The sequence below is a fragment of the Prunus avium genome, chromosome 3, assembly GCF_965620075.1.
Source record: "Prunus avium chromosome 3, drPruAviu1.hap1.1, whole genome shotgun sequence".
Taxonomy (NCBI): domain Eukaryota; kingdom Viridiplantae; phylum Streptophyta; class Magnoliopsida; order Rosales; family Rosaceae; genus Prunus; species Prunus avium.
Genome location: NC_142286.1, coordinates 36,628,705 through 36,649,104, shown reverse-complemented (window position 1 = coordinate 36,649,104; position 20,400 = coordinate 36,628,705). Strand labels below are relative to the sequence as shown.

At 37.3% G+C, this 20,400-nt stretch overlaps 4 protein-coding genes across 8 annotated transcripts; 1 reads left to right on the top strand and 3 right to left on the bottom strand.

Moving 5' to 3' along the window:
• Positions 1-89: 89 nt before the first annotated feature.
• On the bottom strand, positions 90-1,953 carry LOC110759045 (Alpha-L RNA-binding motif/Ribosomal protein S4 family protein). The gene is made up of 4 exons (XM_021961067.2): positions 1,663-1,953; positions 1,457-1,564; positions 864-938; positions 90-564 (listed from the first exon to the last, which is right to left on the bottom strand). Exons 1-4 carry the CDS (start codon positions 1,794-1,796, stop codon positions 333-335), a joined length of 549 nt encoding a protein of 182 aa, XP_021816759.1. The 5' UTR covers positions 1,797-1,953; the 3' UTR covers positions 90-332.
• A 2,352-nt stretch (positions 1,954-4,305) lies between these two features.
• Positions 4,306-7,885, top strand: LOC110759087 (rhamnogalacturonan I rhamnosyltransferase 1). Its single transcript, XM_021961117.2, has 8 exons — positions 4,306-5,361; positions 5,665-5,732; positions 5,847-5,932; positions 6,044-6,197; positions 6,288-6,577; positions 6,668-6,872; positions 6,961-7,118; positions 7,245-7,885. Exons 1-8 carry the CDS (start codon positions 5,064-5,066, stop codon positions 7,489-7,491), a joined length of 1,506 nt encoding a protein of 501 aa, XP_021816809.1. The 5' UTR covers positions 4,306-5,063; the 3' UTR covers positions 7,492-7,885.
• Positions 7,886-9,300: 1,415 nt separating this feature from the next.
• Positions 9,301-13,273, bottom strand: BIM3 (BES1-interacting Myc-like protein 3). Of its 5 annotated transcripts, none has more exons than XM_021961119.2 (8): positions 13,041-13,273; positions 12,872-12,947; positions 12,651-12,747; positions 11,850-11,919; positions 11,642-11,734; positions 10,537-10,949; positions 9,894-10,023; positions 9,301-9,680 (listed from the first exon to the last, which is right to left on the bottom strand). In XM_021961119.2, exons 2-8 carry the CDS (start codon positions 12,933-12,935, stop codon positions 9,573-9,575), a joined length of 975 nt encoding a protein of 324 aa, XP_021816811.1. In that variant the 5' UTR covers positions 12,936-12,947; positions 13,041-13,273; the 3' UTR covers positions 9,301-9,572. The 5 variants fall into 5 exon arrangements, with proteins under 5 accessions (XP_021816811.1, XP_021816810.1, XP_021816812.1 ...); XM_021961118.2 differs by having other exon boundaries at positions 12,872-12,953; positions 13,041-13,272; XM_021961120.2 differs by having other exon boundaries at positions 12,651-12,735; positions 12,872-12,953; positions 13,041-13,272.
• A 1,000-nt stretch (positions 13,274-14,273) lies between these two features.
• On the bottom strand, positions 14,274-19,231 carry LOC110759082 (O-fucosyltransferase family protein). The gene is made up of 10 exons (XM_021961110.2): positions 18,883-19,231; positions 18,293-18,377; positions 17,713-17,783; positions 17,536-17,624; positions 17,191-17,434; positions 16,932-17,044; positions 16,736-16,826; positions 16,515-16,643; positions 15,781-16,331; positions 14,274-15,216 (listed from the first exon to the last, which is right to left on the bottom strand). The coding sequence occupies exons 1-10, from the start codon at positions 19,078-19,080 to the stop codon at positions 14,727-14,729; spliced, it is 2,061 nt and encodes a 686-aa protein (XP_021816802.1). The 5' UTR covers positions 19,081-19,231; the 3' UTR covers positions 14,274-14,726.
• Between the last annotated feature and the right edge of the window lie 1,169 nt (positions 19,232-20,400).

Sequence of the window (20,400 nt, the reverse complement as noted above, 5' to 3'; positions counted from 1 at the left end):
CATATCGAGAAAGAATATATGAGTAACTAGTTCTACCTTTCTGCATCTTCATGACAGTAGCGCATTGTAAGCATAAAGGATTTTACATGTACAATAAAAAACAGTTTTCATACCGAAATATCATAATTTTAAAAAAAAAATTATACATTTCAACATGAAGATAAAAAAAACGTTGATAGTATTCAGCCACAAAAATGCCACATTCGGCGCTCAACAGCAAACCCTATGAGGTGTTTGATACATGATATACAATGCAAGATAAGAATTCGCTTCTCTTCTGCCACCAACGAAAGGTAACAAAGGAACCTTGAAATTAGCACACAAGTGACTCCTCAGTTCATTGCATCATAATCGTCCAACTTGTCATTGTACTCCAGAACCTTTCTCCTAATCTTTGATGAATCCACCCATGTAACGAAGTCTTCCATATTCCTTGTCACTAGGAATGCTGGGTCAGTAACAGTCTCTGGACCAACTCGGAGGTGCCCTTGCTCAATGTATGTGACAGCCTCCTTCAGGTGCTCAGCAAACTTCAATCGGACCACCACCGTTGAAAGCCTACGTCTATACACAGACATCGTCAGTAAAGTAACAAGAGAGGTGCATGCAAAAATTTGGATGAGAGTTCTTGTTCCTCCTTGTGTGTGGTAAGCCATCATGACTCACGAGAAAGATGTAAGGATTTTCATACTAAACTTAAACAAATTAGTATTACCCTCCAGGTAGTGCCAATAGCAATTGCAAAGGGAACCTCTTTTTTAATTTGTTGCAAACTTTTTGTCATTAGTTTATAAGAATTCACTCTCGCATTTTACCGTCAAGGTATGACAAGCAAGTCCTGTAATGGAGTAATTGAAAATTACCTGCAAAAGGATGACACGGATAAATGATCACACAATGCCAAGCTTTGTCTGGATGGTATCACACCGATATTGTACCTGTCATCAACACAAACCCTTCAACTATGAATCACACTTTAAAAACCACAGATGATACTAGATCTACCATTACCGCTGCAGTATTCTTGTATCATGCTTCTAAACAAAGATAAATCTATTGAATCTGGATCATGCAAAAGTCAAGCCATCTGCAACTAGAACCACTTTTGGTTTCAGTTCCTCAATAAATTACACAAGAGAATAATCCCAAAGACTTCTCTCTTTATATCAAACAGCAATGAAATACATTTGACTGCTTCAAATTTCTCATTTTCGACATCAACACTACAATCACCTACACATAACACATAATGTCCAGCAGAAAAAAAACTTTAAGAGCTAATTAACAAAAAGCTGGTAACTTGTTATGGGTTTTTACTATGCAGCTTTGAAAGATTAATACTCCTAAGTGAACATACCAATTCAAGTTTATTCAGCATCAAAAAACAAAAACAAAAATTGCAGTATACTCCCTAACAGAACAATTTCTGTAACACGTAAATAAATAAATAACTCACAGCTTTTCCAATAGCATATCGGTCATTTCAATCCGAAAGGGGTCGTTTGGGTTCATCTGCTTCAATATGTTCACCAGCTTCTGCACCATCCGGCATAAACCCGAATATCTATTTTCCAATTTTCAATCGGGAAAAAAAACAAAGATTGAGGGACCAATAACACCATAAAAATGACATTAAATTTAAAAAATATAAATATTATATACTTTTTATAATCGTCGCGACCGGTGACATGGTAACGTTGCAGAACCTGGGCTTCTCTGTGACCTCCTTCTCTCTTCCAATCCAAGAAGTTCACTTTCTTCAACAGCTTCTTCTCATGAAACTTCAGCTTCCTCATGGTTGTTTTTCCGCAGAGAGACGCAGAGAGAGAGAGAGAGAGAGAGGTGCTAAAACCCTAGGATGAGGAAAAGAGTAGCTACTAAACCCTAATTTGGGAAGAAATAAATTGGGAGAGAGAGAGATGTGCTAAAACCCTAGGATGAGGAAAAGAGTAGCTACTAAACCCTAATTTGGGAAGAAATAAATTGGGCCCACAATACCATGACTCATGAAATTTAACTACTTTGAGTTTCAGATTTAAAATTTGGGTTTGGCCTTTTAGAATTTGGGCTTTATGTTTCTGACCTAACTTCAGTAAGCCCAAAAAATTAAAGCCCATACCATAGAACCCTAAAATGTTCCCCATACTCCAAAATGCTATTTTTGCTAAAGACTCATTAAAATTCCACACATACAACCAATTTAATCTTGTACACTTCAATATTTGCTACCAAATTGGTCTAATCCCCTCATTTATTATAAATTATAATTACTCTGAAGAAATATTTATCTTTCGACAAGAGCGATATTCTAAACTACTCTAATGTGCGAAAAAGGTTGATCGAATTCAAATATGATGGGACGGGCACACTACCTTTGTTTGACCAACTAGTCTAACCTCCATTCGCCTAAAGAAACATTTATCATAGCGAAGATGATAGCTGTAAGAATTAATGCAAAAGAAACTATGAGGCCCATTTTATTTGACAGCTGAGAGGCCCTGCAAAGATCATTTACTGATCAACAACCAGTTCCTGAGTCAATTTGCCTGGACCATCTGACTATCACTTATCATTGGAGAGTAGAAACTCATGTCCATAAACACGCATAGTAATTCCACTCTCTCAGTGCACAAATAATGCACCAAAATAACGAAGGCCATCTTCGTACTTGACATCAGTGGATTTTGAGCAGATGCTAAATTCTCCATGAATGACATAAACATTGTGGTAATTAATGTACAGAGCTGCTCTTTTACAGTTTTACTTATCTATGTCTTTGATGAAGATAGAATCAAGGAAGTAAAGAACTAAAAAGACCACCACTACCCTCACAATATAATAATAACCCCATCATTGCTCTACTGATTATTTCACACAATCATTGTGATGATGAGCAATTATAATATTATAGCTTTCACTCCGTGACTATTAATACATCATGTGCGTGGACACAATAAAAAAAAAAAAAAAAACTTTATATGCTTAATTTTTTGGTGAAGTTTATTGTTTGCCCAAGACTCAGATGAGGGCACCGCTCAATTGTTTGTTGAAGCACAGCAAATACGAAGAAAAAAGTTGTAGGATTATTTCACTTTTGGCCAAAAGATGCTGCTGCTGCTGCTGAATACCATGTTATTTATTGCATTTTCTTATTTGAGAGATCAAAATAAAGTGATATTCATGCAGGACGCAAATTGCTCTGTCAAATGACAGATACAATCAATCACGGGGGATTTGTCACAATTGCAAACTCCAAAACTGCATATCTTTCTCCAAACAAAAAGAAAAAACAGAGCATGATTTTGCTTTGACACGGCCAAAAGTGTCAGATGCTCTGTTTTCTTTAATTTATTTGTTGGTATTTTATTCATTTTAGAATAATTGGTCTCTCCATCTCATATAAAGGAGAAATTGCTCTACTGGTATAATGTCCACAAGTGGTGAGAGGACGTCAGTAGGACTCTGCCCATGCCAGTCACTAAAAGAAAGTTGCAAGTTGCCCATATCACTGATGGAATGCTGAACAATAGAATAGCAATGCAAACTCTGTTTTTTTCTTTTTAATTTCACACCAGAGTCAGCTGTAAAGAATTGTTAGATTCTATCTACCTATAACATTACCACATTGACATGAGCAAACAAAAAGGCCCAAATCTAGATTTGCTGTACCTTCTATCCAAATGGTAACCTATTATGACTCTTTTGGCACAAATTTTATAAGAAATGGCAACCTCATAGCTAGTAATATTTGGATGGTTAAAAATGTGTACTCTTGCTCACAATGATTGTATATTGAATAAGCTTCCATGATCTCATATGGTATACATTTCAGTTTTCTTATTCAACACATTATACACATTTGAAAGACTAATGTGAATGAAAAAAGTTGTAGTAGTTGGGTTAAATAATCAATCTTTCAAGTATAACTTCAATACCTCCATTTTACCACAATGGAATATTATCTAGAATGACAGTTTTTGCTTTCTTTTATTATTAATTTTATAAGTGTCAAAACATATTTGACAAAAACAAAACAAAACAATTACTTTAGTTATACGGCAAAAACAACTGCAGTGTAGTGCATCCATCAACTTTGGTGCGAAAATAATTACTAAATAAAGTATGGTGGTCTATCTACACTGTATTATCTCTCATGACTGCTGACTTGTAAATTTGTAATTAGATTATGGTTGCAAATCCACTTCCTCCCAACAAACAATAATCTAATATCAAAGAAAAAAAAACTAATATAAAAAACTTGGGTGAGTTGTATTTGTGTTCATCTATGTATCTATTACTACCATGTATGTATGTATTCTGGTGTTTAAAGCAGAAACGATAGTGATATCAGTGTTTATAAAAGTTTAATTATGTAAATAAAAACAAAATATAATGGGAAAAGGTGAAAAGAGTTCTAATTCTATAGGGTGAGAAATCCTAGTTTGGCCAGGCTTGCTATAAATGCGGTCACTATAAATGCGGTCACTTGAACCTTGATTGCAGGCTTTTTTCTGTTTCTGTTTCTCATTGATCCTCATCCTCTCTGTGCTTCTTTGCTTTCTCCAACCACATTCTACAAGTTTTCCGGCGACTCTCGCCGGAATATTGGCCGGAATCTTACCGGCAAATTAAGAGCAACTCAAAGTGATTATTGGGTTTGGAAAGATTAAGCGTAAAGTTGCATTCTTTGAAATCTTTGGAGAAGCTTTAGTTGAAATTTTCTATTTTTGCTTTCTGGGTTTTGATGAGTATTGGTGGAGGGTCATAGGTGACAAGTTTTGGGTGGTTCGAAGTAAATATCTGAGAGTTGGTCAATTGATTATTTTAGTGCCAACTTCATCAGAATCAAAGAAAGTTTAAATCTTTTATTCTTTGGAGGCGTTTCGCCTATGTTATTAACTCTTGGAGAACCACCTTGTCTTGTGCATAGATAGCATTGGAGCATCACCATCACCCTTATCTATCAAAGATTGTGTTGAATTGCAATAAGTTTGGTGTTTGAAGAGTAGAGTTTTCTGATGGTCAGTGGTTAATGAAGGTGTTTTGATCTGTTACAAATTACAATGTGCAAATCAGAGGACTTTGAGAAGTGTGATTATAGATCAGAGGGGAAGATGGGATTTAAGTTCTTGGGTAGAGTTAAAAAATTGAAGAGTTCGATATTGAAGACGAACGCATGGTTGTTGATCATTCGGGCGATTGTTACAGCTTTGGTGTGGGCTTCTGCAGTTCAGCTGGTTGGAATATGGTTGATAAGGGGGCCAAGTTTGTTCAAGGTTTGCCCTCCCTGCACTCAATTAGAGTTGCCTGCGCATGCTGAATTGGCTAAGCTTCCAATCCCAATTGCTCTCCCACCAAAGAGTAAGTTTTGAGCTTGTTAATAAAAACCTTGATCGCTTTTGTGTGTAATTTACTACTTAGAGAACTCATGTTTCAGGCAACCGAAGTAATGATCATACTTTAGTATCATTCCAAACAGTTGATGTAGAATGATAATCTTCTTGAAGATGCTGACCTCTTTTATGTATTTCCCTTGTTCATGTGGATTTTAATTTGTTTGGCTCATTGGTAATTGGTTTATTCCATTATAGATACTCTCTTTCAATGAAAAGTTCGGAATTCGAATGTTGTTTGTTAGTTCTGAACTGCTTTTATTTATTTCAGGGGTTTACAAGAATAATGGTTATCTCATGGTTTCTTGCAATGGAGGACTGAATCAAATGCGAGCCGCCGTGAGTTGCTAGCTCCTTCATCCCAATTATGAACATTCTTATCTTAGATGGATGTTTTATTGCTATTCTGTTTTCACCATCATGTTATTTTTCTCACTTCTTACTTTGCTGCAGATCTGTGATATGGTTGCAATTGCCAGATACTTAAATGTGACTCTTATTGTTCCAGAGCTGGATAAAAACTCTTTTTGGGCGGCAAGGTAGGTTAATTAGTTTTCCCTTAAAATTATAAGGAAAGGATATTCTCATTGTAAAGGCCCTAATGAGAATAAGGAACATCTAGGTTCTAAGCTTTCCCCTTATTGTGGCAGTGAGTTTCAAGACATCTTTGATGTTGATCATTTCATTGCATCCTTGAGAGATGAGGTTCGGATATTAAAGGAACTACCGCCAAGGGTCAGGAAAAGAGCTGTATACTCGTTGCCACCTATTAGTTGGTCTAACATTTCCTACTACTTTCATCAGGTTGGTTCAAAAGACAAGTATTTGAGCATCATCTTTTTTCTTTTTCGGTTTATGACCATTCTCACTAATTCTAGAGGTGTTTGCCAACAGATCCTACCTCTGGTGCAGAAGTATAAAGTAGTACATTTGAATAAAACCGATGCTCGGTTAGCTAATAATGGGCTCCCTCTTGAGGTTCAGAAGTTGCGCTGCCGAGTTAATTTCCATGCTCTGAGATTCACTTCCCAGATAGAGGAAATTGGCAGAAAGCTTGTCAGAATTTTGAGAGAAAAAGGCCCTTTTCTGGCCCTTCATCTCAGATATGAAATGGATATGTTGGCATTCTCTGGCTGTAGTCATGGTTGCAACAATGATGAGGAAGAAGAACTCAAAAGAATGAGGTAGGTCCTCTTTTAGTTTTGTTCTTTTGTGCATATTTAGTTGTTTTGCTTATCAACCTCTTTTAATTATGGGATCTTACACATTGTTAGATATGCTAACCCCTTGTGGAAGATAAAAGACATAAATTCTGAGATGAAAAGGCTAGAAGGTTTGTGCCCGCTAACACCAGAGGAAACTGCTCTAGTTTTGGTTGCACTTGGTATTGATCACAATGTCCAAATTTATATTGCTGCTGGAGAAATATATGGTGGAAACAGAAGGATGGAAAGTTTGAAATCTGCTTTTCCTAACTTGGTAAGTAGAACGAAGAAGAAGCAACCTTTTCAACAATTATACATCATAGGGCTTTTTCATTACAATTTGCTTGAACTTTATGGAACAGGTCAGAAAAGAGACTCTGCTGGAGCCTTCGGACTTGAGGCTTTTCCCAAACCACTCTTCTCAAAGGGCAGCATTGGACTATCTTGTCTCCCTAGAGAGTGATATATTTATTCCTACATACGATGGAAATATGGCTAAAGTTGTTGAAGGCCATCGGAGGTAATATGTTCTTTTGGTATTTAGTGTTCTAGCCAGATAAGATGTTTGTTGTTAATTGCCCCTTGCTTGGTCTTAGAATTATTTTGATCTGAGATAATGTTTCTCCTTGGCTTCTTCATATTTCAGATTCTTAGGTTTCAAAAAGACTGTTTTATTGGACAGAAGGCTTCTGATTGGTTTAATAGAACAATTCAGTAGTGGATCATTGAGCTGGGATGAGTTCTCTTCTATTGTGAAGGAAGCTCATGCTGATCGGATGGGGAGCCCGAAGAAACGAGTTTCTATTGCAGATAAACCAAAGGAAGAAGATTATTTCTACTCAAATCCACATGAATGTTTGCAACTGTTAGATGAGCCATTGAGAAGCACATGATCTTGTCATGCCAAATACATGGATTTTTATCTTTTCTTTTTCTTAAGTTAATACAGCAAAGGATAGTAGCTACTTTATGCTGTGGTCTTAAGTTAATACAGCAAAGGATAGTGTCATGTACAGATAATTGGGTTGGGGTTGATCTTGGAGCATCTGCTTGGATGCTCTTCAGAAAGCATTTGGGAGTTTATAGAATTTTCACTAATAAATCAGATTTTATGGAGTGAAATACCAAATAAGCTCATTGTAATTAGGGAATATTTTGCATTCTCCTGGTGGGAGTTTTAGGATGGTTACCTCAAAATCTCTCATGTACTTCTGTAATTGCAACAAGATATTCACCTTGCTTCTCTCTCTGTAAATGAATCTAGTGTTGATGAACTAATTATGGTCATATCATCTGGATGATGCTGCTGATACTAACATAAGATAATATTAAATTACTTTTTGGTACTAAATCAGATTTCACCACATGAATTAGGCATGCCTAAACTAATAAACTCCCTATTGGAGTGCTGGAGGTCAAGCCTCATGACGCAAATGGTTATAAAAACAGAACCCAGACCTCTTAAACTGACAGCAACTTTGCACCTGGAAAGCTGATGTTTCAGCCTACATATAAAATGGTGGGGTTTGGCAAATAATCCCCATCATTTCCTGTCCTCAATTAGCTAGGACTCTGCACCAAACCCTGTATCTCCTTCATTGTTTAGTTTGCCATTAAATAAAATACGTATTATAAAACTTATAGTCCACCAGCTCCATGCTTCCAAAAAGTTGAATAAAGAATACATCATTCTTAATGATACGATCCCAAAATTATTGCCCACTAAGCACTCAAGCAGAATAACAATAGTATTAACTTATTCATCATCCCAAGGTTCTTTTAGCAAGTGGTTTTAGTCCATAGCAGTGTTTGGGACACTCGTCCACGGCCATTGATGTAAATGTGGGTCTCATTGTATCAATGGTTGAGAGTCACCGGACTATTGTCCTTAGCAAAATCCTTTAGGTATATTTTTAAAAAATACAAGCGATAGTCTAAACTACAAGGGGGAGGGGGTTTCCCACACACACTACCATGATGTCATGTGTGTCATGATGGTTCGAACGTAAAACCAATGATTTGCAAATCAAGACACTTTTTCATTAGGCTAGATCCTAATCCTTAAGTTTACTGGGAGAAAGAGAAAAATGAAAGAAGCATATCAGTTAGTTGAAAAAGTGATAGCAGCATAGCAATGATACTAATGAGTGATCCAATAAAACTTGGTGTGTGATCCAAGAAGAAGCTACCGTCCACTGAGAAACTTGAGCCTCTAGTCAATACATGGACACGCACTTATGGTGGTGTTCTACTTCCACTCAATGAATATGGGTGTGGCCATTCATGCACTTTAAACTTAGCTTTCGCAGCACACAACCATTTCCAAAAAGGTGAAAGATTGAAAGCTCAAAGTCCTCTAACCTCATGAATGTCCATTTAAACTTAGGGAGAAGGAAGTTGGTGAAAAGCCATCCATTTGTCCCACTTGATGTCATTTCATTCTTCGATTAATTCACATGTTGATAACGTTGCAGCTTTAATTATGAGTATTGGGATTGGAAATAGATTCCCCAAGCATATAGAATTTCAACAAGTAAATGCTAGAATCTCAGATCACAAGACAATATCTCAATTTTACCCTGCTACATTACTCAAATTCTAAATCACAATTAGCTGCTGCTAATTCCAAAACTACATTATCCATTTAATAAGCAATTAAGGTTTAATTGAAGGAGGCAAGAGAAGAGAACATGGCGATGAAATTGATATGTAAAAAATTCATTAACATAAGAGCCGCTTCTTGTTACATGCATGGAATCATTCATCTGAAACTTCAAACTACAAACAAAAGAATATCTAACACGTCTATCTAGGAAAATTCATGCACAAGGAGCACAAACCATATACAATTTGAACTTCGACCTAGTTGTCTGTGGACCATGAAATTTTGTAACAAAAAGTGACCTGCCCAAGAGCGCCCCCCTTTCACCCTCAATAAAACAAGGAAATTAAGAAAAACTGGAACCCAGATACTCTAGCTTTCTCCTGTTCTGAACCGCTTATGAGCCGGTTCAAAGTCCTCATCACAACTGCTTACTTGGGTCTGTGTCATTTGAGTGTTCAAGGATTGGTTCAGTTGTGCCTGAACAAATATAAAAAAAAATAAGGGAAAAAAAATTCAAAGGCCAGGACACTAGACCATATGGCAAGACTAAAATGGGAGACATGCTGTCCGCCAATGTGCTAAAATGCCTATGGGATTTCACATTTAATAGTAAAAAAACACATCAGTAGCAGATGCAGCAGTCACATTTAGGATGGGGTTTAACGCAACGGTTGAAGATTCTAAACCAACCTTTGAACTAGATGCCATGGATGTCAGTCCACTGTCTACTCGACTCCCCACATTAATTTGAACCGAGATGCTGGCCTGGGACAAATCCAGACCAGAAGATTGCAGTGCCTGTGTCAGATTGTTCAATACCCTGCTCAGCACAAAAGCTAACTCAGTAACAGCAAAATGATATCTTTCCATAACAAAGTAGATTATAAGAGTCCTGTTATATTCTGTGTATCGAGTACTTCAAAATACAAAATTGATAGAACACGTAAGCATTGAAAACAATAGTTTGTAATACCATTACAGATTTCACAATCCAACATATCCTACAACAACATAAATAAAAGAAACAGCCATCATGGCTTAAATTTTAAAAGCTAACCCATCTTAAAGCCAATTTTGAAGAATGAAATGATATATGGCTTCTCCTGGAAACTTATTTGAACATTTTGACAATATTTTCAGGCAATTATAAAATTCCTATTCCTAGTCTCCACCGGTAACGCTTTCAAAATTTGAACTCAAAATCTCAACCTAGGATAAGCATGATTGCTATAGAATACAATCAGGGAAATTTACTCCACCACAATAAACATGTTGAACAATAGCTTGGCATCTGGTATAATAAAGTTATCAAGAGATCTTTGTGGAAGCTCACCCTTGAGAGTAGGCACTTGAGATGCTACCAGATCCACTATTTTCATCCTGTTTCTTCAGTTTATCATCTGAAGCAGTTGTAGATGTTATACCCTGCCACAATTGGTATGGAGGATTGGAAGTCATGTTCTCAGCATCAGAAATAGATTCCTGCAGAGGTTGTGTGGGTACTCCAACACTCCCAATTGGGTCAAAGATGTTTTGTTGTTGCACATTAGGAACTGATCGAGTAGCTAACCCAGGTATGTGATCCAATGCTTTGTAAACAACGCCAGAGCCCAAGTCAGATTCCACTGAGTTCTGGGTGTTGGGGAGCATTGCTGGAGAGACAACTGCATTATTATCATGACCAGAACCGTTGTTCATAACTTGAGACTGATCTACAAAATTTTCTCCAGGCCTATTATGATTTTTCTGTGGCAAACAAATAAATGGGAGGTTGGTAAGTTTCCACTGGGTGGGCAGTTAGGAGTCATACTAATTCTTAATATCAGAAGTAACCTCCGAAAATCCTAAATACGTCCACATACAAATATATAGGGTTGCAGCTGTCTCAGGTATGATCTTGTCCTTCAGTAACAGTACAAATCCTCTCTACCTGGATTTGGGTGCAAGTTGCAACTGTTGTGTGCAGGTGTCTATTTGGTGTTGGTTTCATGTACCATATACATGCTATGATTTAAGGGAACAACAGAATTTCATAGTTTTCCAATTTTCTTTTTCCACCCATAAGGTGAAATAAAGGGCATAAATTGCACCTTCCAACTATTAATTTGAAAAATACACACACACAAAAAAACATATAGCAAAAGATAAAGTCTGACACTAACTTTCTTGGTATAAAGGCAAGGTTCTTCTGTCTCTAGTTGGACATGCCTCTTAGTGCATGCCAATAAGAAGTACCTCTAACACATTCAGATATTCAAAATGCACATACTCATGCCCAGCACTTACACTTTTTTCAAGTGTCAAAGTAACACCTATTGAAATTGACAATGCCATACAAAAGTGATAAAGGATAATGACTCCAAGACCATAACACATGCATATCTAACCAAGCCAACACTCTCGCACACAGACACAGATACCAAGCATTAGAGTTTTACCCATGGCATCAATTTTGTGGGCTCTGGACTCCATCCTTGGTATCCCTCATACAAATTTACCTTCTCCTGTAAAAATTGTATATACTCTATGACCTGCATATAGATACAATGTATTTGAATATGATACGGAGCAAGTTCTATCAAAATAATATGACAATGAGGGTAAAGTATTATCAACATATAAGCAGAGCACAAATGGAATGCGTACCTCCAACAAGAATGAGGCCTTATCCCTTTTCTGATCATTTTTGGGTATGAGATCTCTCAACATCTGAAATCTGCCTCAGAAATATGTATTGCCCAGGTGAGTGAAGAGTTTATGCCCATGCTATTAAAAAGAAAGACCCGCATAGCATAAAAGAGCAGCAAACAAAGTTACAACGGTAATAGAAAGATAAAATCTTCATATCGCCAACAATCTAACTTAATACCAAAAAAGAAAGGGGGGGAAAAGGATCAAAGACAACAATTAAAAGTCAACACATAATGCTTTCATTGAATATAAATAAATAAATAAACATTCGATGCTCAAATTTGCTAACTTGCATGACTAATAAACATTCAATTTTGGATAGCCAAATAGGCTTGAAATTGTGTACCCACAAGGTCAAACATTTTGTAAATTTTTGAACTTTTAAAGTTTTTAATTCTTGTAAGAGAATTTTCTACAGCTTAAAAGTCCTCCTTTACCACCCTGAACTCTCTTCTTTTTCTCTTCCTAATACAAAATTCAACAAAACACATAACTGAAGTACGACATCTACGAAAATATAATGCCAAATTTTCCTGTAGGTACATTGTGGCATTGGTGAGGCCCCATTTTGTTTGAAAAATGAAAGGAAAAAAGAAAATGAAAACACAGAGACCTTTTACTGCAACTATAACATATTCTAATTATAATTTTCGAGCTCTGGAAACATATACAAAGCAGAATTGCAAAGGAAAAATTGAAGGAGTGATTTAATGCAAAGAGGAAAGAAAAAAAAAAAGGCTTAGGCTTTGAGCTTGCCTCTCATTAATCTTGCTCCTCCTACGCTGCTCAGTCTCGGAATGCTTCGACCGGTTCTTTTCCCTGCCTTGCCCTTCTACCTTCACTGCCAAATTCCCTATCAATTCATTATTAGCTTCATTCCTTTACAACAAACAAAAAAAAAAAACCATTTCTCAAGGCAGCCACAACTAGCTCACATAGAGAGAGAGAGAGAGAGAGAGAGAGAGAGATGGAGATACCTCCATGAGACTCTTCATCATCGTCTTCAAATTCATCGTGGTGGCCCTTGGAAGCTTTCGCCATGTCCGATATATACTGTAACTGCCACAAATATAATAAATTTATCCCTAAATAAATAAATAAAATGAAGCCAATATGACGATACAGACAAATAGAGAGAGAGAGTACTTTGGAGGAGTTTGGAAGAGAGAGCGGCGAGTGTGAGTGGTGGCGGTAGTTGAATGCGGGAGGACCAGGTCGAAAGGGAGTGCCCGAATTGGGTCCGACGGGTCTGGAAATAGTTAAAAAGGTGTGTTCTTGTTGGTGGAGCTTTGGATATTGGATTTTGCACAAACAGTTGTTACAGTAAAGACAACCATGGAATTGGAGCCCTAGGTGGCACTGTTTCTATTCTTTAAACCAGTAACTCAAAAATCAAAGACCTTACCAAATATTTAATTATTTTTAATATTAATTAATTCCACTATTAAATCTTAATTAACTGATTTATTCATTCTGGTAGTGGCCGCCACTGGTACTAATGTGACCCGCCACCCACTAGGGCCTAATTTGGGCTCATTTGTTATACTTGCGCACGTGATAATTTATAGTTGGTGTGACCACATGGGCTTGGGCTTAGAGATATCACCCGTGATTCCTGATGGACCCTACCCTACAACATGATCAGTCCACAGCTATCATGTTGTCGCATCGGGGGGTTGGGACCTGACTTTAGAGAGGGAGAGAAACTCTCATACAACGAGGATATAATACTTTTCGCCATTCCCGGCCAATAATGCAACGATACATAAAATAACTTTTTCACATGCCATTGTGTTATTGGCAAGGTCTTGGAGTGTTTGCACACAACAAAGGTGAAGCACCCAATACCCTTTGCTCTATGTTTTAGTTTCTCATGAATGAGATGTTTTCTGCATTGTATAATATGGACGAAATTCCTTCCTCAAGTTTGAAGTAGAATTTTGAGTTTATATTTTCTACGGTTTGTTAAATGCGAGATTGTATATGTTCTTTCCAGTTTCTACATTATGATGATGGATGTACAATTTGTTTGATTTGCCATTAGAGCTTCAAAAGGCTTCTAAACATAGACAAAAGACAATATGAGCACCTGATTTTGTCAAGGATGGTCATCATGTTACTCTAGTCAAGGATAGTCACATTAGGCAGCAGTTTCTCAAATGATAACTGTTGTATATAAACATGCATGTTGAAGAATATGAGGGAGTTTCACTAAAAAAGAGAGGTGTTTTCAGTTAGTTTCTGCTTATGTGATGGACTTGTTGAAAATCAAAGGACATGGAATTTGTATATTTTTACTACATAGCAAAGTCTTCTTTCATATTCTTCTGCCAGACACGAAAGATTAATCAACATGAACTTAAAAACTCCAATTATCTATGTTTACAAGGCGCCCACACAAAATGGTGGATTCATGTTTGAATGAGTATAACAACCAAATGGTGGCATAATTTCTGACGAGGACCACTGCAAAGAATTTAATTCAATCAACAAGTCTAACAAACAAAACTCCCTACAAAATTAGAGAGGTTAAGCTAAAGCTACAATTTCATGGAGAACATACAAGTTTACATCAAAATTGGTTGTGGGGTTAAATAATGACCTATATAATTCTAACAAGGGCTTAAACAACAAAACAAAAATGAGTAAATGCTTCAACGAGAGCCAAATCAGCCCGGAGTCTTGTGTTCTTGAACCACAGTTAGAAAACTGGCATTTCCCTTATGAAATTGGAGCTCAAGATGATTCCAAATTTGCTTGGATCATACTAGTGAAGATATCTTTTATGTACAGAACTGCCGTGTAGGATGACCATGTCGTTAATCAGCCTCACTACCTTTCTCCACCCTCAAGCTCTTCTTGATCCTCCAATTGAGTATCTTCTTTGTTGCTAAAGTCTCCATTACCACCTTCATGATATCCATTATTTTTCCGGAAAAACAATCCTGATGACGTGGAGTCGTCTTCATCTAGAGTTTCTTCATTTTCCTTGTCTTTTGACTGCAGTACCAAATCATTCTCCATCCAAGCAGGGCAATAGTGCACAACTCCAAGAGCAGCAAGAACTTGAGAATGACTAGTAGAAGTTGAAGCATGAGCTGATGTTGTAGCATTAATTGATCTTCCCGCAGGATCACGCCTCAAGCAAGAGCATTCTGGGACAGGATGAGAGATAAAAGACAGCGGTTTTGATCTTGCGGAAGCTTCTATTAGTCCATCAACTAATCTCTTCCTCAAATTCTTGCGCACTGACATCAGCCAAGTATGGTTTGCATGGTAAAGGTGGTCACTAATTTCTTCTAAAAGCTTGGTTACTTTTTTTCTGTGTTCACAAAAGCACAAGAAATAATTTTATAGAAAACAAAGTCTACCATAATCTACAAGAAAGCAAATGAACATAACAATTTCTCATAATTTTGAAGTATACATAGAGTAATTTTAGACATAGAGGTTCATGATCACAACTTCATTTAATCCCTATTTCCATACTATCAAGAATGACCAAAAAATAAACCAAGAAAATACCAGGCCACAAACAAGACTTGTCAGTTAATTTGCAAAAAAACAAAAAACAAAAAAATAAAACAAGCAAAGAGACGCAGATCGGTAGCATTGAGATTACTAGCCACTTGCCATATCTGTGTCCATAAACACAACAAACTTCGAAAGAAAAAGAACCAAGAAACTAAAAGCATTGGATCAGAACACCTTGACTGTGAATAAACTAACAGCTCAAATGCTTCAAATCAACAAATCCTACATCGTAATCCTGATTCAGGAAAAAATTTACTTTCCATAGTTTATGTCAAAGAAAAGCACCAAACAGTAAAAGACCTTCGACTTATTAATCGTGTGCACACACATATGTCCAGATAAAGCAACATACCTGTCTGGCCTGTATGTCTTTGATGCAGCTGACTGATAGAGTCGGTGTCCCATGACTAAGCTTGCAAAATTTGGATGCCCCTTACCATCAAGATCGAATCCAGGGATGAATACATCAGCTTCAACGCATATCACATAATCAATTGCTTCCCACAGTAGTTTATGGGCGTTGGTCCTCAATTCCATAACTGTACTATCAGGCTCGTTATCACTCTCAGCAACCCAACCCCACCAACCTTCAATGTTATAGGATTTGGGCCTAGCCGGAGGTGGTGGAAGCGGGCGAGGACGTGGCCCTGCAGTTTTCCATGCTTCAATCTTCATCTCTTCCTCAATCATAGGTGGACTCCCAGGATTACGATCAACAAGGTTAGCCTCACGATCGTAAATCCTACTGAGCTCCCAAGGCATGCTGAGGGAAGTCCTATCAACAACATTTTCAAACATTGCACGAAGAGGGATCAATGTCCTTTGGCCACCAAAAATTTCTCCCCCAGAGACATATATTATTGTGTCCCACAAGTACCCATATGCACGAAGAACAATACCAATCTGTAGCAATCCAAGGAATATAAATAAAAGGCTCCATGAGAAGTCATTTCTTATCAAAGGATGTGGACAGTATTTTTCTCTAGTGAATTTAACGCTAAATAGACTTGGTAGTATATATAAGAACTAAGGCGGTTGGTATGATTATGAACACTATTTTTGTATTGTAGCCATGTTGTATCTTACCTCTTCTGGCATTAGTGGGCAAGAACCATTAAGGCGTTGTTCTGCAGAATTCACCGAAAGCTTCCCCTTGACAATTCCACGTTTTATCATCCAATGTCTTTTGTGTTGAATGAGTTCCGTGTGCACATCCTTGGGAAGAGTTTCAAACATATGCAAATCAAATGCTGTGAAAGCATTCCAAAATGATAGTTCATCATGCAATCCAGGTTTGAAGCAATTACCTGGAAGAGTTCAGCACAACCATGATATGCTAAAGCTTCCCTGGTCATTCCAGGGTCAAATGCTATAAATGGCTGTCCAGGAGCCCTTAATCTAAAGCAATAGTAAATATATGTTAAAAGCCATCCAGATGAGAAAAAAATTAGATAGTGTAAATAGAGAGTGAAGAGAGAAGAGTAATGACGACTGGTAATTGACCTGTGTAAAATTTTAGTGGCAAGTTCCTGGACCTCCTGCCGGAACCTAAGGGCATGAAAAGCAACCCTACATCTCAACCTCTGATATTCTTCAAGATCAGGTGGCAGGATAGCCTACATTAAATCCAAACAAAGTAGTAACGTCACAAAATGAAAAAGAGATTATTGCTAGTAACAATTATATCATCAAATCAAGATATACTCAGTGCAGGAATCTCCATTTATGAGTACAATGCAATAGAGAGAACAGACATTGGTACCTGCAAGCATCCTCCATCAGACACAACTAGTTCAACTACTAAATGCTTCTTTAAAATTGGAAGAACATGGTGCTTAAAGTAATACGGTGAAGCAGAGTAAGGCACTTTAAAAATTGGAATGTTCTTTTTTCTCCTTAGGCCTTTCAGATTTTTAGGAAGGGTCTTCACAACTTTGACATCTTTCGATAAAGCCGCCATGAATTGGTCCTCATTGTAGAGATAGGCAAAACTCTTAAACTGAGAGCTACATGAAAACATTAGACACAATAAATCAACAAAGTGCTCAACACATCAATTTTAGGTCATATACAAACAAAGCCTTGTAATGATTGTCCGAAAAGAAACCTGATGCCTTTGCTGCTTGTGGTTGATTGTATCTCAGGAATGACTAATGTTGCATTAAGAAACCGAGCAACCACAACTACATCACATATCTGAAAAATCAATAAGATGCTCTGGTTGTAAACTTATATGACATTTAAATATAATGGAGAACAGGCTATTCAAGCATGACACCCTTACCGAATTCCTGATCTCATGAAACCCGCCTTGTATCCTTACAAAGATAAACCCGCTGGTATCTGAACCAGTATCTGTGACACACATTTAACTTTAGAAGGCATCTATAGAATTAATACTACCAAAAAAACATAGTAAATATACATAATTTTGACTCTGCAGGTATCGACTGTAAGAAAATTTGAAAAGTATCTTCAATCCCTACCCCAAGACTTAGCTATGGTAATTATACATTAATAAATAACAGTTTGAACCCAAAATTTCAGGGTTTCAATATCCAAAGTTAAGACATGAAACATTTCCTTGTGGGTTGTAGGAAACATTACTATAATAAAACTGCTCACTGGTCAGATTAAATCGATGACCCCACTGGTTGTGTTAAACCTACAATCCGACATGGAAGGCAGCACTCTCCTAAAGTAAGATTTTAAATAGATAAATAAAGAGAAAGAAGGGTTATCATCAACCTTTTGGTAGCATTAATTTTGCATAGGAAATCTTCAACTAATAAATGTCTAACATAAGCCTCCATTGAGCACTACACCTATACAGAAATCACTAGCAAGATGAAAAGTGGCCTAACCAGCATAGTGTCCTCTGGGATTTGCATTGGGATGCAAAGATTCCAGATGTCTAACCGGTCCCCATAGCCTTCTATACATTGGACTCTGCACCAGAAAGTAGAGGGATAAGTAGCCATCATAGACAACAAACAGACAATAGTGAAACTAAACAGTCTAGATAATATCCAAAACCTTCCAATGTTAACTGGAAAATAATAATAGATAAATGAACAAAAACGGATCCACACTAATTCACACTCAAACTAACAAAATAATTCATGTATATTCTGTATGATCAACCAGCATATTGTCCCCAAAACCAATTTCACCAGAACAACACTGATTCCCACTCTTCAGAGCAAGAACAAGTCTTGCCCAGCAGAAACCAACTGAGTACTTGAAACCCAGAGACAGATAACACTTGGGACAATAAGCAAAGCTATAAAGAGAATCAAATTTAAGAAAAACATGAATCTCTATGAGAGAGAGAGAGAGAGAGAGAGAGAGAGAGAGAGAGAGAGAGAGAGAGAGCACTTAAGGACAGAGCAAACATAGCAAATGTAAAAAAAGAAAAAGAAAAATGAGATCTTAGTTGGGATAGTGCAATTACAGTCTTCGAAAAATTCAAGCTTTCACCAATGGTTCGCCTGGGGAAGACTGTGATTGAGGAGTGGTACTCTGAAACACTCCCTTCTGTGAATCTAGCCAGCAAAAAGTGAACAAAGAGAGATATAGCTGAGAGAACCAGACCAAGCAAACCAACCCATTTCATTTTGGACTTGAACACCATCTTTCCCTCTCCTTTCATTAAAACCCACCTAAAAGAATCTGTCTCCTACTAGATTGCAGAAGTAAAGATGAACAGAGAGAGGACTGCAGGGGTTAGTAGAAAGGGATGTCACAGAGAGAGAGAGAGAGTGATTGGGGGGGCACGTGCGAGTGAGATGCACACAACATTTGAGTGTTTGAATTGAATGGAGCAGACATGGTATTTTATTACATTTAAGTATTTTTATGTTTTTCATAAATCTTTGTCTCATGAAAGCCCACTCTCCACTCCAGAGAGTGGACAAGACGACCCAATGAAATGGGACATATGAGAGGCTGATGGGCAGAGGTGTAGATTAAGCGTTTGCTAATATTTTCCAGATTTGGTAAAGTTGTATGATTGAAAGCAATGGGAAGTTTGGTCACGTGAGCTAAAGGTCGTGTCTTTTTTTTGGGGTCCAAAGGTTAAGGTTGTGGCTTTCATGTCTTTGGTTGGATTGGATGAGTTTGGGTTTTGGGGGCTTTGTATGGTTGTGTTTCTGTGGCTCTCTCTATGCAGACCAAAGGGCTTTGTTTTTGTAGGAGATGAGAATCTGAAAGGAGGGATCAAATATAAAAGAGAGAAACTTTTGGGTGACGGGGAGGGTTTAAAGAAAGAGTAGGAACTGTTTTCGGGTAGGGCAGAGGAATCAATGAAAGTTGAATGGGAAGAAGAAACTGCTTGCATGAGTTATTGTTGTTTACCAGCATTTGACTCATTAAATATCACCTAATTGAGAAACGATGTACTAGTGGTATTTCTATTCCTATTAGAAGAGATTTCAAATTCGAATTATCTAACCACAAAGTGTGGTGCGGTTGGCAAACAGCCACCTCTAGCTGGGGAGCTACTTAGTGCCTCAATGATAGGGGTTTGAAACTCGTTGGAAGCACTTTGTGGACAGGGGCAAGCCGAACCCCGAGCGGGGATTAATCCCACCCTTTGGGTGTAGGGACACCTTGTGGTATTTACCAACAAAATAAATTTGAATTATCTTTCTTTATTGAAAAGACAAAAAGTCGGTGCCAATTACAAAATAAGGAAGAAAAAAAAAATGGATTGAAAACAATAAATAAACAAATAAAAGGGACTGATGTTGTTATGTCTTTTTCCCATAATTTCACAATAATATTTTTTCCTTTTGTCATGTTTTTATTTCTTCTAAATGACAATGCACACACTTTTAACTTTATTATGGTCAATTATTTACTCCATGGGGACTTGGATTGTATGTAAAGACCTTTTCTTTAATCAGAAGACAGTTGCTGCAAAGTACATCAAGGCTTGACTACCTTTTCGTTATGCTAGGGAAAAACCAAG

What these genes read in the sequence shown, in the direction of transcription:
- LOC110759045 (XM_021961067.2), bottom strand. Translation starts at nt 1,796, where the DNA reads ATGAGGAAGCTGAAGTTTCATGAGAAGAAGCTGTTGAAGAAAGTGAAC. An exon ending in GGTCGCGACGATTATAAAAA is followed by an intron (nt 1,565 to 1,662) that starts GTATATAATATT and finishes ATTGGAAAATAG; the next exon opens with ATATTCGGGTTTATGCCGGA. An exon ending in GATATGCTATTGGAAAAGCT is followed by an intron (nt 939 to 1,456) that starts GTGAGTTATTTA and finishes TGTTGATGACAG; the next exon opens with GTACAATATCGGTGTGATAC.
- LOC110759087 (XM_021961117.2), top strand. Translation starts at nt 5,064, where the DNA reads ATGTGCAAATCAGAGGACTTTGAGAAGTGTGATTATAGATCAGAGGGG. An exon ending in GAAGAACTCAAAAGAATGAG is followed by an intron (nt 6,578 to 6,667) that starts GTAGGTCCTCTT and finishes ACACATTGTTAG; the next exon opens with ATATGCTAACCCCTTGTGGA. An exon ending in AATCTGCTTTTCCTAACTTG is followed by an intron (nt 6,873 to 6,960) that starts GTAAGTAGAACG and finishes TTTATGGAACAG; the next exon opens with GTCAGAAAAGAGACTCTGCT.
- BIM3 (XM_021961119.2), bottom strand. Translation starts at nt 12,935, where the DNA reads ATGGCGAAAGCTTCCAAGGGCCACCACGATGAATTTGAAGACGATGAT. An exon ending in TGATGAAGAGTCTCATGGAG is followed by an intron (nt 12,748 to 12,871) that starts GTATCTCCATCT and finishes ATGAATTGATAG; the next exon opens with GGAATTTGGCAGTGAAGGTA. An exon ending in CCATGGCATCTAGTTCAAAG is followed by an intron (nt 9,681 to 9,893) that starts GTTGGTTTAGAA and finishes ATATTTGTTCAG; the next exon opens with GCACAACTGAACCAATCCTT.
- LOC110759082 (XM_021961110.2), bottom strand. Translation starts at nt 19,080, where the DNA reads ATGAAAGGAGAGGGAAAGATGGTGTTCAAGTCCAAAATGAAATGGGTT. An exon ending in ACAAGCAGCAAAGGCATCAG is followed by an intron (nt 17,435 to 17,535) that starts GTTTCTTTTCGG and finishes GTTTTCATGTAG; the next exon opens with CTCTCAGTTTAAGAGTTTTG. An exon ending in GCCCACTAATGCCAGAAGAG is followed by an intron (nt 16,332 to 16,514) that starts GTAAGATACAAC and finishes GGATTGCTACAG; the next exon opens with ATTGGTATTGTTCTTCGTGC.